The sequence below is a fragment of the Conger conger genome, chromosome 2 (assembly GCF_963514075.1).
Source record: "Conger conger chromosome 2, fConCon1.1, whole genome shotgun sequence".
Lineage (NCBI taxonomy): Eukaryota > Metazoa > Chordata > Actinopteri > Anguilliformes > Congridae > Conger > Conger conger.
The window spans coordinates 20,988,554-21,005,180 of NC_083761.1; the positions used below are offsets into that span (position 1 = coordinate 20,988,554).

General features: G+C 41.2%; 1 protein-coding gene across 3 annotated transcripts; it reads left to right on the plus strand.

The window, feature by feature from the left end:
• Positions 1–619: 619 nt before the first annotated feature.
• LOC133122527 (protein O-GlcNAcase-like) lies at positions 620–16,186 on the plus strand. 3 transcript variants are annotated; one of them, XM_061232538.1, is made up of 16 exons: positions 620–1,042; positions 1,224–1,275; positions 2,786–2,883; positions 3,320–3,450; positions 4,444–4,615; positions 5,456–5,554; positions 5,786–6,070; positions 7,560–7,688; positions 9,304–9,587; positions 10,812–10,986; positions 11,513–11,598; positions 12,764–12,859; positions 13,288–13,376; positions 13,573–13,810; positions 14,103–14,241; positions 15,033–16,186. In XM_061232538.1, exons 1-16 carry the CDS (start codon positions 964–966, stop codon positions 15,167–15,169), a joined length of 2,289 nt encoding a protein of 762 aa, XP_061088522.1. In that variant the 5' UTR covers positions 620–963; the 3' UTR covers positions 15,170–16,186. The 3 variants fall into 3 exon arrangements, with proteins under 3 accessions (XP_061088522.1, XP_061088524.1, XP_061088523.1); XM_061232540.1 differs by having other exon boundaries at positions 13,624–13,810; XM_061232539.1 differs by having other exon boundaries at positions 7,563–7,688.
• The last annotated feature ends 441 nt before the right edge of the window (positions 16,187–16,627 follow it).

The window sequence follows — 16,627 nt, forward strand, 5'->3', positions numbered from 1 at the left end:
TGAAATCAGCTGCTGTAGTCATTGGTTGGAATGAAAACCTGCATACTCTGCCCCCAATGGCACATAATTGAGCACCCCTGCTCAAGACAATGTTATGTTATGCTTAACATATACCCATTGTTAAGGTAATTTTCTCTCTTGCAGCGAGTACATTTTTGCTTGTTTTACATACATTTGACACCCACTTTAGCTTTATTGTATTTATTTGAGAGGATTCTGAAGAGATTAGTTTTCCTTTTAGGGATTTGATCTCACACCATCAATAGTTTTCCAGGCTTTATATGTGATCTTAACATATTTTACGTCACGTTGCTTTGAAAATATGAACATGATTCAAAATTTGTATTGCCTTTTATTTTGTACACCTTTCTATCACCACCCACGCAGTCCAGTGCAACGTCTGGTTTGAATAGAAACGCTACCAATCCATTGCGTAAATATTTATTTTTTATTTTATGACTATGAGATACAGCAACATCCACAAGAAAATTAAGAATCAGTTTAGTTTTCTCTTGACTTTATTAAACCATCTACTTGCATTTATCTAATTACAAAATATTAAATGGTCTAGTCCGATCGTCATGGGCTTGGCCATATTGTGTGCACTTCATGAGTCTGCGCAGTCTTTGTAAACAGGAAGAACTGTAAGGAAGTTGAATCAGTTGAACGAGAGAGTTCTCGTTAAGTGGACGAGTCAGTGATCTGTCGTGCAGCTGTACAGTTCCACATTGGAATAGTAAACAAGCAGCTTGGCACGTAATCCGATAAGATTTTATAACCACCCAAAAAAATCGCGTTCAGCAAGAGCGTGATATAGCAAGCACAAAAGAGTCTGCCTCTTGTTGTGTATCCAGGTTTATCACTTACTCGTTATAACAGTTTCATGTTGCAGCTCCTATACCGTTTAGCGTACCGACAACGCACTGCGAGTACAGTACAGTAAAGGTTCAGGAATTCGAGACTATGGAGGCAGCGCGGCGTGAGCAGGCGGAGCGCAGCGGCACAACCGGGAGTCGGACGTTTATCAGCGGAGTGGTTGAGGGTGAGAGAGTCGTTACTTTCTTTTTGTGTGCGTAAATATACGATCTTTGTAGTATTATATGTTGTAACCCTGAGGGTACAATGTCTTCTGTAGAAATAATAATACATATTAGTGTCCTCCTAACATTTGTGTTAAGCTTAGTTTTTTGCGTTTATCTGGAGCAAATCTCTGTTTGACACAGGTTTCTATGGGCGACCTTGGACTATGGATCAAAGAAAAGAGCTTTTCCGGAAGTAAGACTTCTTACTTATATGAATTCAGTATAGTTTACTGGAGGTTGCATCCCAATCTGAGCCTGAGGGGCTGATGCGGGGACAGGATTTCCTATGGGATAGGATCCTCAAACCTAGAAACCTGGCCATTGAAACCAATGTAAATATCATGCAACTTACTAGTTTTCCCACATTTCTGCAATGAAATAATTGCAAATGCACTACACGCCAAAGAAGAAATCTGCTTTGTAACTGGAATGTAAGCCTGTACACATATACAGGAAGGGGCCAATCTTGCCTATTCTAACTAAAATGCTGAAATTAGTGGTGAATATGAAATAAATCAAAAACTATTTAATAGCCAAACTGTCACATGTTTGGATGAAGACAGAAATTTTAATGATATTCTATCCAAGCATGAATAGAATGCATCTTATTTTTATCTTACTGTTGGTAATTTTCCAGTCAGTATCAGTGTAAATACTGCATTCATTGTACAACATACAAGACTAATGGCTTGGCATTAGTCTTCAACTTTATTATACAGCCAAAAGAATACACGACTCAGGAGTAAGGGGAAGCCACAAACAGGGATTATTCATGTGATCCTTTTTAATAGTCGTTTCTAATGCCAGACCGCAATGGTTGGCACAATCCATCTCCAGAATATCATTATTTGATTTCTAAGGGCGCACCCCTAAATGTATACAACCAGCCTCTTGTATCTCTTGCTCTGATCCCTTAGGCTGAGCTGTATAGGTATTACAGACAGGTAATGGCTTGCCAGTTAACCGGGGCAGTTCTCTGCTGAGCAGTGAGGCAGGGGATTGAAGTGATGAGGTCAGTTTTGTAAATGGTAAATGGCAGGCATTTATATAGCGCCTTTATCCAAAGCGCTGTACAATTGATGCTTCTCCATTCACCCATTCATACACACACTCACACACCGACGGCGATTGGCTGCCATGCAAGGCCCAGGAGCATTTGGGGGTTAGGTGTCTTGCTCAGGGAAACTTTGACACAGCCCGGGTGGGGCAACGAACCGGCAATCCTCCGACTGCCAGACAACTGCTCTTACTGCCTGAGCCATGTCGCCCCACAAGGTCAGTTATGTATCTCCTCCCAGGACTCTTAGACAGAGTCATCACTGGCATGGTCAAGATTCAGCCCTGACCGTGGACCACGTCTCTCACTGTAGAAGAAGGGGTGCTACTGCTGGATACACAATACACCACTGAGGAGCTCGACCGATACAGGATCTTTCTTTCAGTGATAGTACAGTTTCCTGATTCAGGCATTTAAAATTTATATGCTGTGGTTCAGTTACCAATACAAAAAAAGCAATACATTTTAAAAAAATTAAATGGGGGGGAAGGGAAAAAAGTTTTTGCCATCCCACTTATCATAGTTTTAATAACTATTATAAAGTAATTCTAATTTAATTAAAGGCTTTCTGTGTCTGCATCCATGTGCTGTAAATAAGCTTTCAGCAAATTTACTTGATTTACACCTAAACTATTGTATTTCTTAGGGAACAGAAATGGGGATTGAACACATACTTATATGCTCCAAAAGATGATTACAAGCACAGAATGTTTTGGAGGGAGATGTATTCACCAGAAGAAGCAGGTGAGAAGTGATGTCATAATAATGTCAAATTCCAATGAATTCTGAACTAAATACTTCACATACAATCTTGTCACACTGAAGTACACCATATAAAAAATGATTAGGAATATAACTTTAACTGTTTCACTGCACATTGAAAACCTGGCTGATACACTTTGCTGCCGATTAATATTCTTGCCACAGAACCAGTTAATCCTGTCCTGGTGATCTTGCATTAATAAATCATCTTTATCTTTTGTTTGTCAAGGTGTACTCCTTTGAACTCCCTGTTTCCTTCGTAATTCAAGGGAACTTTTTAATGAGCACATTATGTGGAACACTGTTTAGAAGCAGTAGAAGCATGTGTAATTTAATGTTTGGCAAAGTGCCTCTAATGTACTGAGTTTGACTGCCTGCTATTGATGAATTTTTGATTTTATCTTCACTCCCATCAAAGAGCAACTTCGGACCCTCATTGCTGCTGCAAAGGAGCATGGTGTGGATTTCATTTACGCCATCTCCCCTGGGCTAGACATGACCTTCACCAACCCCAGAGAGGTTGGCACACTGAAGAGGAAGCTGGATCAGGTATGAACAGGGCAAAAACACGCACAGGCTGCAAACAATGGTGCTAAAATGAATTCCATTATTACCTTCTTTGGAATTTGTTTAACATTCACATAAAGTCAACTTCACATTTAAGACATCAGATGAGAAGATTGGGATCAGTCCCACTTCCATTTTGTCAGTTGGCAGAATTTGGCAGAATAGTTAAAAACGGAATCAAATCAATATTTTTTGTGACCACCCTTCGGCATTAAAACTGCATCACTTCTCTGAGATGGCCAACACTGTCCTACAGTTCTATAAGGCAATCAGCAGGGAGGTTGTTCCAAGCATGTTGGAGAACTTGCCACAGTTCTTCTACAAACTTTGGTTGGCTCCTTTTTTCTGATCTCAGACAGCCTTGATTAAGTTTTTATGTAAAAAGTCAATTGCTTACAGTAATATGTTGCTTTTTAAAATTAAATACAAAAATGTATCTAAAATTAAATCTTTTGGAAAATGAATATTTGGAAATGTCAAATGTGTTACTAACACACTATACTATCACACACAAAAAAATAAGCATATATATAATAAATTCTAGGGTGCCTAAGACTTCTGCACAGGACTGTATTTGGGTGCTCAATACAAAGTGCTTGATGATCAATTTTCATATTAAACAGTGGTTAAAAATGACGCACGATGTACACTGAGAAATACCGAGAGTCTGGAAACAAAGATCCCACATTTCAGTTAATGTAAGGGGTGTAGGCTTCCAACGTCAGACATATACGTATATTACATTTCAGTCTTAACACAGGACTATTTTAGTTGAAAATATTGAATTGCCCAAATGTGATCCATTACAAGCTCTTATACACAGATTAAATCCCCATCACTTAAGAGCTGCTCACTGGATGTTTTTTTTCTCTCTCAGCATTCTCTTCATACTCTAGAGACGGTTGTGTGTGAAAATGCCAGATCAGATTTACCTAGTGAAGTGTTCACTGAGTGCATACTTTTTTAATCCTGCAGGTGTCTGGCTTTGGGTGCAGGTCGTTCGCCCTGCTGTTTGACGACATTGATGCCGAAATGTGCGCGGCAGACAGGAAGGTGTTCAGCTCCTGCGCTCACGCCCAAGTTTCTCTCACTAATGAAATCTTTCAGCACCTCGGGGCACCCAAGACATTTCTGATCTGCCCTACAGGTAAACTTCAAAGAGATCATTAAAATCATTACACAGGTATGAAACGTGGGTGGAGGCATATTCAAGGATACAGTCATAAGCACAGTCTCCACCAAACAGCCGAGACGAGACAAGACAAGAGAAATCTTGGAACGACCGTTTTTAGACTAGGCAGTCCACACCAAAGCGCCGAGTAAACAAATAAATGACTGTTTCCAGGACGACCTGAGTTGACTGTAACGTTAATAGAGATTCTGTCTAATGTGATTGACTGAAATGCTGTACTGTGCAGCGCCAATGCTAATAGTCTTAACTATTTAACCAATTTAGCCAATGGTAATAGTCTAGCTATTTAGCCAATTTAGCCAATGGTAATAGTCTAGCTATTTAGCCAATTTAGCCAATGCTAATATATTTTGTTCCCTAATGTAAAAAACCCACATTCTGAGCATGAAAAGCACCACCAAAGCAATATAGTTAACATGTATCTGGTCAGGAATAGAGATCACACATGAAGAAAACTCTGAAACGCATAAACCATGAATTCTTGCTGTTGAGGGCCTTAATATTGATGGTAGAGATATGAGGGCCAAATGTGCAATGACATTATGCAAAATGCAATTAACTCTTGCTCTGATGCAGAGCAACTTACAAAAGAAAGCACATAAATATTTTATTTGGGTTTCATAAAGGCAGCCAATGTAGTGCCAGGTGGTTATGGTTAATACCTATGAATGAGACGCCTCTCGTCAGGAAGTTCTTAATACATTGTTGTCATGTGTTCCATAAACTATAAAATGATTTCACGATTTTATGCTTAATAATCCCTGAGCAAACTTTTTTTCACTCTCTGAAAATTAGATTACTGTGGGGCATTTTGCTCTCCCAATGTTCGGGAGTCACCTTACTTGCGAACCATTGGTAACAATCTCCTTCCGGACATTGATGTGCTTTGGACAGGTAAGGACAGAACAGCAAATGTAATTATTTCCGGAAATCATTCAATAATCACATTAAAAGGCTGGCTAAAATATTACAGTATACTGTGTGTGCCATGCTCCAATAAGATATTTGAGGAGCACATCATTTCTTGATGAATGACATTTCAAGTACAATAATTGAAGCCACAAATGAGTGTCAGTGTCATTGGTGTGAATTCTATGTAATCTCTGTTTACCTCTTTATTGAAAGGGCCCAAAGTTGTGTCAAACACTATTCCTGTCGAGTCCATCGAGGAGGTGTCTAAAGTTCTGAAAAGGGCACCGGTTATTTGGGACAACATCCACGCCAATGACTATGACCAGAAGATGATCTTCCTGGGCCCCTACAAGGGCAGGTCTACAGACCTCATCCCCAGACTGAGGGGGGTCCTGACCAACCCAAACTGCGAGTATGAACCCAACTTCGTCGCCATCCATACCCTTGCCACTTGGTGCAAGTCGCACAAAAACGGCATACGGAAAGATGTTGTCATGGGTAAGCAAAGCAACCTCTTAAATTGAGCATTTTCCCATAAGTTTCACAAATATATTTAGTGCCCTATAACATATTTATGACACTAACTCATTTTTGTCATTTTGTTATAACCTTATAATTCTCAAAATAAGGTTTTCTTACCCCCTTGGTAAATCCTGAAATTAGTAGAACTCTCTCGCCTCAATATTTTAATAGAAATAAGATTTTAAGAGAAGATATGACTTAAATACTTTTTGAGGCTGACTTATTTGTATTTGTTTTTTTGCAGTGTATGATGTCTGCATTGATATTATCCATCTCAGTACGGGGCTAATTGTTTTGGTTGTGTAACTAATTAGGAGAAAAGAGTTCAGGGCAGTAACTGTAAATAAATATGGTTCTTTATTCTGTAGAATGGAAATCCTTTCACACAAGAAGATATATGTCCACAGTCCCATAGAGGCAGTCCCCTATGAGCATGTATATCATTCATGTTTACCTTAAGCATTAGCGGGTTATCACTCGTTATGCTTCACTGGTCTAGAGGTACCCTAAATACGGTTAATAAGGCTTGATTTATTACTTCTGAGAGAGAACTCGGGAAGAACTCCCGTCTCCATACCAGGCCCTAAACTACCGCATTACTTTTTATTCATTAGAACTGTGGATAATATTTATATAGTTGTGGTGGTAATTCATATAATATTTATAATAATTATGTTGGTATAAATCCAGATGGTATAAATCAACATTTTAATTCTGCATAAATCACATTCTGCTAACCATATTGCGCATGCTGTTATGTTATGAGTCACAGTGCATACGGATGTTTGATAAATGAATAACACTACGAGTATTATTAGCGTGTGTGTTCCCCTTTCTCGTCCCTTGGACAAAATCTCAGGGGCTGTGGCTACCATGAAGGGGTGATGGAAGAGCTAGGCTTCATCAACCCCACAGTGGGTCAAGCTCCCAAATCGTAATATCTCATTTATTTAATTCACTCCCAAGACCACTCTCCAAATCACAACGCGATGATTGTTTTAAACCAACGAGCCACTGTTAATACATGATGTATGGCTCCACCAAAATGTCTTTTTTATTTTTATTTCTTATTAATCCTGCCACAACTTCAGAGGACATCATTATTTTTTAATTTCAAGTGCAAATACATTACACTAGGTGAAGCCGCTCTGTACCACCTACCCACCTACCCTAACACCTTGATGGGCTCCACCTATTGATGGTGGGGGAGGCATGAGCGTAGTGGTTAAGGTAAATGACTGGGACAGGCAAGGTTGGTGGTTCGAATCCTAGTGTAGCCACAATAAGATCCGCACAGCTGTTGGGCCCTTGAGCAAGGCCCTCAACCCTGCATTGCTCCAGGGGAGGATTGTCTCCTGCTTAGTCTAATCAACTGTACGTCGCTCTGGATAAGATAATTGGCTGAATGCCAATAATGTAATGTAATGCATCACTGCCATAAAGCGGATCTCTGTTCCTCCGCCAGCAGAGGGCGGCAGTGGCAGGGAGCCGGGGAAGGAGGAGGCGCAGGAGGAGGAGCTGTACAGCCCGCGGCAGGCCCTGCGGCTCGCTCTCACAGAGTGGCTGGAGGAGTTTGGGGAGCCCTGCCAGTACGGTAAGAGAGCGGCCATTAATGAACCGCTGCCGCGCCGTCCCCATACGTTCCTTTGTGTGTCTTTAACAACAGTTAAAAAGGAACCGGGGTGTCCTAGGTGCGGAAAGGTCGTCTCCCAGCTGGAGATTTAGTGGCACTTCATGTGGGAAACAGGATGTGACAGGACAATGTGCATCTTCTCTTCTACGCAGCCCAATATTCACTGATTATATTCACTAAGAATGTTTTATCCATTTGGCTTTTATCTATTTGGATATATCTGACTGATATATATGAATATAAACTCACTGAGCACTTCACTAATCATACGAGTTAGGAGCTTCAGTTAATGTTCACATCAACCATCAGAATGGGTAAAATTGTGATCTCAGTGATTTCGACTGTGGCATGATTGTTGGTGCCAGACAGGCTGGTTTGAGTATTTCTGTAACTGCTGATCTCCTGGAATTTTCACACACAACAGTCTCTAAAGTTTACTCAGAATGGTGTGGAAAAACAAAAAACATCCAGTGAGAGGAAGTTCTGCAGACGGAATTGCCTTGTTGATGAGAGGTCAACGGACAAGGGCCAGACTGGTCGAAGCTGACAGGAAGGTGACCGTAATGCAGAAAACCACACATTACAATAGTGGTATGCAGAAGACCATCTCTGAACACACAATGTGTCAAACCTCTAAGTGGATAGGCTACAGCAGCAGAAGAATTAAAGTCTAAAAAATAAGTCTAATAAAGTTCTCACGGAGTGTATCTGACTGAAGCTTGAAATCAGTCTACGAATTTGCAGTGAAACTGGTTTAGCCAGTACACAAAAGCCTCATAATTGCATGCGGATCACTGAGCACCTGGTATGTTGAAGGAAACAGCCCCATGTGTCTACTGCCATACTCTTTTTGAAATTATATCTTTTTGGCCCTGCACCTTCCCAATAACTTGGGCGTGCATGTGACCAGGTTTTGTATTAGCTGTTTTAGAAGGTTCCCACAGGTCCTTCAAAACCTTGAAAGTGCTTTTTTATTTCTGTGGAAAATTCAAGGTGGAACATTCATTTCAACTTCAAGTACTTGGAGTTTGCACAAAGGATAAAGAGTAGATAAAGGTGCTTAATTATTTATTAGTTTGGTGACTAAAGCAGACCCTTCAGCCCATGGAGACTCATTATTTTGGCTATGGTCTATAAATTATTTAACTCCAACCTGGTACTGAGCACCCCAAGAGTGCTGCAAAAGAGTAATGTCTAGAGTACCTAGCTACTACCTCTGCCTTTGTAATAATTGCCATCCTTACCTTCCTATCATCCAAGCCCCTATAACTGCCTCCCCTCTTCTAATTACCACTTCTAGTACCATTACCTACTTACCCAAATTCTTCCCAAATTTGACCAAAAAATCTGATCAAAGCACTCCCCATTTGTGGAATTTTGGTATGACTGCCCTGCTGAGAAAAAAAAGCTATGTTTGGTTGACCAGCTACCAGCTCAGACAAGGTACCAGCACTCGCTGGTTGACCAGCAAGACCAGCTTTTTATGACCAGCTTGACCATGCTGGTTGACCGGCTCATACCCAGTCAGACCAGCTTATGGCATAGCTGGATTTTACAGCAGGGTGCATTTTTGCAGGCAAGGGGGCGCAAGAGGAGCCCATGGACACGGATAAAATGGGCAACAGCGAGGGCGGCGTGGCTGCCATGCAGACGGACGAGGAGGCAGGCCCCTACAGGCCGGGGCCCGAGGAGCAGCCCCTATACACGGCCGAGCCCCTGACCCTGGGGGACTTGGCTCTGATGGCCGACCTCTTCTACCTGCCCTACGAGCACGGCCCTCAGGCAGTGGCCATGCTGAAGGAGCTTCACTGGCTCAGGTCCAACAGCGGCGTCCTGGGTCAGGGACCCAAGGACCAGGAGGTGAGGCTGTGCGCAGGGGCCAGGGGAAGGGACATTCCACTGTAACTGTTAACATCACTATTCAACCATGTTTATGCACTGCAAAAACCAGAAATAATGTCAAACAAGTACTCTAGTCTTATATTTAGACTTATAATCGTATTTCTATGATTTCGTTTTTGATAAATGTGACGAATATATTGCCACTGAGGTCTGACAGTTTAACTCATTTCAAGATTTGACAATGGGGCAAGGAGCAATGGGGCAATTTAACTTTTAAGCAAACAGTAACTTAAAACAACTTTTAGTTATTATTATAAGTTGTTGAGACTATGACTTGTTAAGTACTGTGTGTTCATGGTGCATGGGATGGTATCTGTGTACTGCAGGGTGGTTTGCTAGCTAGTAATAACTGGTTCATTGTTGCTGTCTTGTTTGCATGTTTCATTTGGGTATACACAAATGTGGATGAATATTATTTTTACATGTTATAAGCCGATAGAGTCCATTGCATTCCAAAACCAGTTAGTTAAGAATAAGATAATGGTGAAGGGTAGTCTGAAAAAAAAGAAAGAAACTTTAGAGATAAGAGAAGGTATCATTACCATTGTAAGGAGATAATGTGGCACACATCCAGTGAGGCACAACACCTTCCCAAACATATGACTGAACAATACAAATAATTTTTAGCATGAACATTTGCTTGGAAAAATACCAAGAGGATTCAGGCAAACTGTATAAACAAAATGGAGGATATGCACTTCTACATGCAACCATTAGGTGGCGACTTTGATCACTAAAACTACTCATTATTCTAAAAAAATGGAAGGGGAGGAGGATATCTTCGGGGAAATTCTAAATGCAAAGAAATGCTGATATACGTAGGTATTTTCAGTGGCTGGTAGTTATAGTTAGATTCCAGGAATTGTGATGGTCACATTTGTAGGGCTATAGAAAAAATCTATGATAAAAACTATAACAATTACAGTTTGTAAGTTCTCTTAAACAGTGGCTACTGTGTGTAGTGTCCTATACAAGCATTCTCATGCACATGTTTGGAGAATGAAGCCTGTCATTGGATAAAGCCAGTCTTTGTGTTAAAGCAATAGTGTGATGCTGGGTCTGCTGGTTTATATTGTTACCCACCCCATCTCAGATTAGCAAATCGGAGTAACATGCAGTCCCGGAACAGCCTTGTGCTTTAGGGCTGCTTGTGTGCTGAGCTGCCACTGTCATGTTTCACAGGTTGTGGAGTGGCGGTCCAGGGCCAAAATGTTTGAGGAAATGTACGAGGCAGTCAGCAAGATGTACACCAGAGTCTGCAACTCGGCCAACAGGAACCTGGTTTATGACCTGTACCCCTATATCTTGGAAATAAAGAGCATCACATCCGTGGCCAAAGAGTTTGTGAACTGGTTAGGTGGGTTCATATCGAGACTTTCCTGTTCCTGTTTCTTAGTGTGGTTTGTTCTCTTTCTCCATTTGACCCAGTGCTCTGTTTTTTTAGATTATTCATGTTTCTGAGAAATTGCTACTTCAGTGTTTGAAGTGAGGTGTCACAGAAAGAATTGCCTTTGTTTCTTTTCTCGTCCTGGAGTGAAACGTTTTGTATTTTGTTTGTTTTGGTCTTTGTCGAACACGTTGGCTGGGATGCACATACCTCTACCTAGTTGTCACTCAGTAAACAGTCTTTAAACTTATGTGATGCAAATAAGTGGTTATACGTGACATGGTTATACGTGACGCACTCCATAGCTAAGCTAAGCTAAATTATTTGTATTATAGTAACATCATTTTATTTTAAACCATTTTTGGAGCAACAGGAAAAGGATATGTTGTCCCCCAGTGTTCGCCCCTCTCTTCCTTCTAACAGAAATCTCCCAACCCCCTTTCCTATGCCCCCTAAGCCTCGCCTAACCTTTTTCTTTTGGATCTGATCTCCACAGGCTCTCAGACCAAGTCGCCCGCACAGTTCTTAGGCGGAGACCAAGAGCCCTTTTCCTTCAAAGGTGGTATAACGGGGGAGTTCCAGGTACTCATTTGAAATTCACTAACGATTATCTACAGAAGTGAAATAAATGAACGGAAGACTGCTGGCTTGCCGATTTGTGATTTAGATCGATGCCTTTTTAAAATATCGAATCTGAGAGCAGATAGATGATAGTCAGTTCAACCCCACCCCTCTTTCTTTCTGACAATGGATGGCAGGTACTCTTATCAGTGTTTAAAATGTACTTGATTTAACACTGAACATTTTGCTTTGCATGGCTTCCAGTGAATTATCAAAGTAGATTACCTGTGCTCAAATTATGTTGCTTCACAACAACAGAACAAGGGTGTGTATCCATTACACCTCAATTCTTTACAAGAAGACATATAATGAATGCACATAACCACACCTTTTCTCGCTGCATAGTCAATTTCATTCATTCATTGTTCATCCACAAATATCTCCATGGCTGGAAACTCATGAAGTGTGGCATCCAATTTATTGCCCTTTAGTTTTCCAGTCACAAGATCTTGTAAAGTAAAAATACAAAATACGCCCTTTGATCTCTTCTGAGTGTAAAGTGAAGTTGTTTGTCTCTCATCTATTTGCTCCTGGTGACTTTATACTGACTTGTGTACCTCATTGCTCCTCTCTGCTGGAAGTGCTAATGTCTTAACGGGGGGGGGCAGATAAAGGTTCAAGGGGGGTACTTACTTAGAAGCTTTTCAAACCATGACCTCTAATCTCACAAATGTATTTCTTATTTGTGAAATCTTAATTAAATACAAAGGATAGATTGTTGTCATAGCAACTCAAGTAAAATTACAGAAAGCAAAAGCTTTCTTAATTTATCGGTCGGTGGAGCTTCTGTTATTTACCCAGCTCTTGGTATAAAGTGGTTCACTGGCATTAAAGTACCTGTGTTTGAATGTTGAGCCACTGCAGTAATGGAGCAAGCCAGTAACTGGTCTTCATTGGGTGGTTTTTAAATGGCTGTTTAAAACTGTCTGACTGAAGGAAGAAAGAACTGGCCTGTTCTTGTCCCATGGAGGCTTATAAGCGGGAGAGAGCTTTGTATCAACCACCTGCTGTATTCTTCGAAACCACTTTGCTTGTCCCAAATGGGATTTCCCTAAAACTGTAACATGACATAGAATCCTTTATCAAAATGTGAACATGCAATGGTTTTTTTGTCGTTTGTTTACAGCGGATGGTGCCAAACGATGGGGCTCATGACCTTTTTCCCCGGCCAGTCCCAGCCCCCAGAACGTACTCCGTGAGGCCCTACTTACCCATGGACGAGGTTAGTTTGGGGTTTTCTCTTCTGTGCCCTGACAGTGTGGTTTTTCATTCACTCGTGTGACAAACCGACTCTCAAAACATCTGGCCGTTCAGAGGCTAATAAGAAAGTATTTTATTGAAAAACAACTAACAGAGAATTGGTTGTGGTAATTTAACAGTAAACCACATTGTGTTCAACACAGGAATTGTAATGTGATTACACAGTCTGTTGTTTGTGTGAGTTGGACATACGTTAGGCAGACACAACATTTACAACTCCCCCCAGTTGCAAAGAGCCCCCCCCCCATCCTCATCCTCTACCTTTGTGTACCTTCAGTATGTACCATTCTCGGTGGGGCCTTGAGTCTCCCCTCACAAAATATCCCCCACCGTCCATGGAGGTTTGCTCCGACCTTTCCTGAGTTTCAAACATGGCATTCCTCCTTCCAGGCTGCAGTGAATAAGATGATCAGAGACCTGCACAATGAGGGGGCGGCCAGCCCTGCCACCCCAGGACACTCATACTCAATGGGAGACAGGTGAGAGTGTGTGACAAACCCTGGTAGAGTCTGTGTAGGATCCCTGCCTAATTTACATCGCTGTTCTCTTGTCTGCTCCTGGGTAATTCACTCTCGCTTATCCAGGACTGTTGAATCCCGGCGGTTTTGTGCGAAATCCCAAAACTGATCCAGGATCAGAATTGTATATCCACCAGGTCATTGTTCCTCTGTGTAGACTCGGGGGTCCCCATAGTAGCCCACTGTGGTGCACCGTTTCTCCCCAAAGGCTGACAGAGGGAGCGCTTGGCTTCAACCCCGACCACGGCTTCATCCTGGAGGACGGAGAGGGCATCTGCGGCTATGCCCTGGGAGCCGCTCATGCCAAAAAAGTCCTGGAAAAGGACAAGACGAGCCGGACCCCGACAACCCAGATGAAACATGGGAAGTCTGATGCTGAGAAGGGTGTGACTGAGGTCAGTTGCCTACCTTGCCAGGTTGCCAGGGGCGAGGAAGGGCAGTAAAGTAATCTGTATATGGGAAGCTGCCAGTTTAATATTAAATTATCCTGAACATGATACAGACTGTGCGATTAGTACTCAGAAGAAATATACGAAATACTGACAATAACTTGATTATTAAACTGAGACGACTTGCATTTCATCTAATTATCCACAAAAGGTTTTTTTTGCCATTCACTTAGGTCTGGTTAAGAGTATCTGATAAATGCGCGTAATGTAAAAGTAATCTTCTGTGGGGGTTCTGTAGGGAATGATGAGGAACCTTCCAGAAGCATTCCTTGCACGTTTCCCCAGCCTGATCAAAGCACAAATCCACACCATGGTCATAGATCCCAGCGGGGCAAAGAGAATGATGGGATGCCTACTCTCTTCACTGAAATCCAGTGGTAGGTGACCAGTGGGGTATGTTAACGGCGTATGTGAGGATGCATTAAGAGCTGCCCACCCACCCGGCCACAACCTCCCCAAATCAGTCCAGGCCCCAAGAGCTCTTGTGTTTGCTACTGGGCCCTCCACAGACGGCTTTCTAGGAGATGCGATTGTGCTGCATGACCGTGAGTGTGTAAGAGGACCAGTTTGAACCACTGAACCCTGGGAAGGGGCTGGCGCCGTCTAATCTGCGTGGGTGGTCTGGTCTCGCCCCCGCAGGTCCTGCTAACCACTCCGACGTGGTCTGCAGAAAATGAGAAAACAACTTGAAAGGCTTTTTATGGGTTTTTTTCTTATTTAAAGTAATAGCGCTACATGTAGCTGGTATGGTAGCAGTAGTAGTCACGCCAGGAATGGTCATAGAACTCCGGTCTGTCTCGTTGTCTTGCATCACTCACTGTTGCTTTTAATGTAGAACAGGCCCTGTTAATATCACATCCTTCTTTATGTCCTTTACTAGCCTATTAAACTTTCAATGGATGCAAAGTTCATTCCCTGACATTCTAGCACAAAGAGGGTCTGAAAATAGCCCACAAAACACTATTGTAGCATGCACTTCTATGCTTCTGAGTTAAGACAGTTTCCATTGTTGGTGTGCTAGCTATGATGTTTCTGTGTAAGCTATGAAGTCTATTTATAAGATAATAAATGGTAATGTTTGTAATATACATTTGTGGTGGCACTAGTTTAGTATATCTATTGTAAGTAGATTATCTGTGTTTTCTCTCCCTCTCTTTTGTTTGTTCAGGCTCACAAGGTGCTTTCTGTGCAGTGAAGCAGAGCGATACAAGAATGCTGGACCTATACAGAGCACTGGGCCGCTTTGAAGAGGTTAAAGTCGAAGGAGTCCAAAATGATGTGATCATAATGGGAAGGAGCCTGTGATGGCATAAATGCACACACAGGAGATAGATGTTAATCTGTGGTTTTAATGTAAAAAAATAATAATAATAATAATAATAATAAATAAATCTGAAAAAACACTCAAATTACTACTGGCTCTCCGTGACATTGAAGAGCTCAAGAACTCAGGGAGAGAAAACAAAATGTCTGCTTAAATTTTATGATGCTTTCTTAATTTGGGGTCCCCCTTAATGGCTCCAGATTGAGGAGAAATGCTTGCACAAGCATTTGCCTTCTCAGCTCTCATTATGTGAATCAGCGGGTGCTGAATTCATGGGCAGCTTAATGCTATCTGGATGTTTTTGAATAAACAGAGAACACATTACACACATCAGCACTATACGCAGGGAATATGATGGATGAGACGAAAAATAAGTCAATGAAAGTGATCTGCAAGGGAAAGTCAAACTGACATAAGAAAAACACTACAATTTGAAAGATGACTGATCAAAAATACATTTAATTACAAAATTTGAGGCGCAGATATCTGCATTCCTCCACTAGTACAGGCAGTATGATCATTGATTACTTAGTTTCATGGATGTATAATTCATGAAATTGAAGTTCTGCTCAAGTTTAAGTGTGCAAAATGTACTTTTGTAAGAGGAATAAACATCTATTTTCTTGTTTCATCTTCCATTTTCCTTTTCTACATCCGTTCAGTCCCTTTAAAATGTCTCTGTAAAGAGCAATGTACAATAAAATCACCCTTGAATAGTATATTACTAATCAATAATTGGGTATAGGTTGTGTATCGGCTGCACAGATTGTTTGAATACTTCAATGCAGGAGATTCATGTTTGTTTATTGATGTTTCAGTTTAGAAATGTTTCTCTTAACTGGACAAGATTTGCTTGACAGCATGACCCTGTTAACTGATGAAGCAAAACGTTAGTTGTAGTAATTATCTCCTTTACTATTTCAGTAACCTACATTGAGGTTTACATGGATGTAGAAATGCAATAAAAAGATCTCTTATCTCTTATTTTCTCAATCAAAGGGTTGTTGGTGTTTTGTTTTTTTCCACTGTCAGTGTGACCACCATTATCCCCTGTGTATGTTTTCAAGGTATTTCATTTAGGCATATCCATATCTAGTTTCTCAAGTAGTTCCTGACAGGCCACAGCAACAATCGATGGAAACCGTTCAATTTAGGATTACAGACTATTCTGGCAAACATTATGCGGTGCAATACTGCGGAGCATCGGCAACTCACGTTATTTCCCTATTTCACTATTATGTTTGATTTATGTTATAGCTCTTTAACGACATGGGATGTTTTTATGGTGAAAATAAGACATCCTTTTCATAAAAGTGTGTCTTAATCGGAACATAAACCCCATATTACTGCCAGTAATGCTATCTGTTACTTGTAATGGTTAGGGACCGGTTTGAGTTCACCAAAACGTCAATTGTACTTCTATGAACTTGGACCTTTTA

What these genes read in the sequence shown, in the direction of transcription:
- LOC133122527 (XM_061232538.1), top strand. Translation starts at nt 964, where the DNA reads ATGGAGGCAGCGCGGCGTGAGCAGGCGGAGCGCAGCGGCACAACCGGG. An exon ending in ATTTCTGATCTGCCCTACAG is followed by an intron (nt 4,616 to 5,455) that starts GTAAACTTCAAA and finishes TCTGAAAATTAG; the next exon opens with ATTACTGTGGGGCATTTTGC. An exon ending in TGGGGAGCCCTGCCAGTACG is followed by an intron (nt 7,689 to 9,303) that starts GTAAGAGAGCGG and finishes GCATTTTTGCAG; the next exon opens with GCAAGGGGGCGCAAGAGGAG.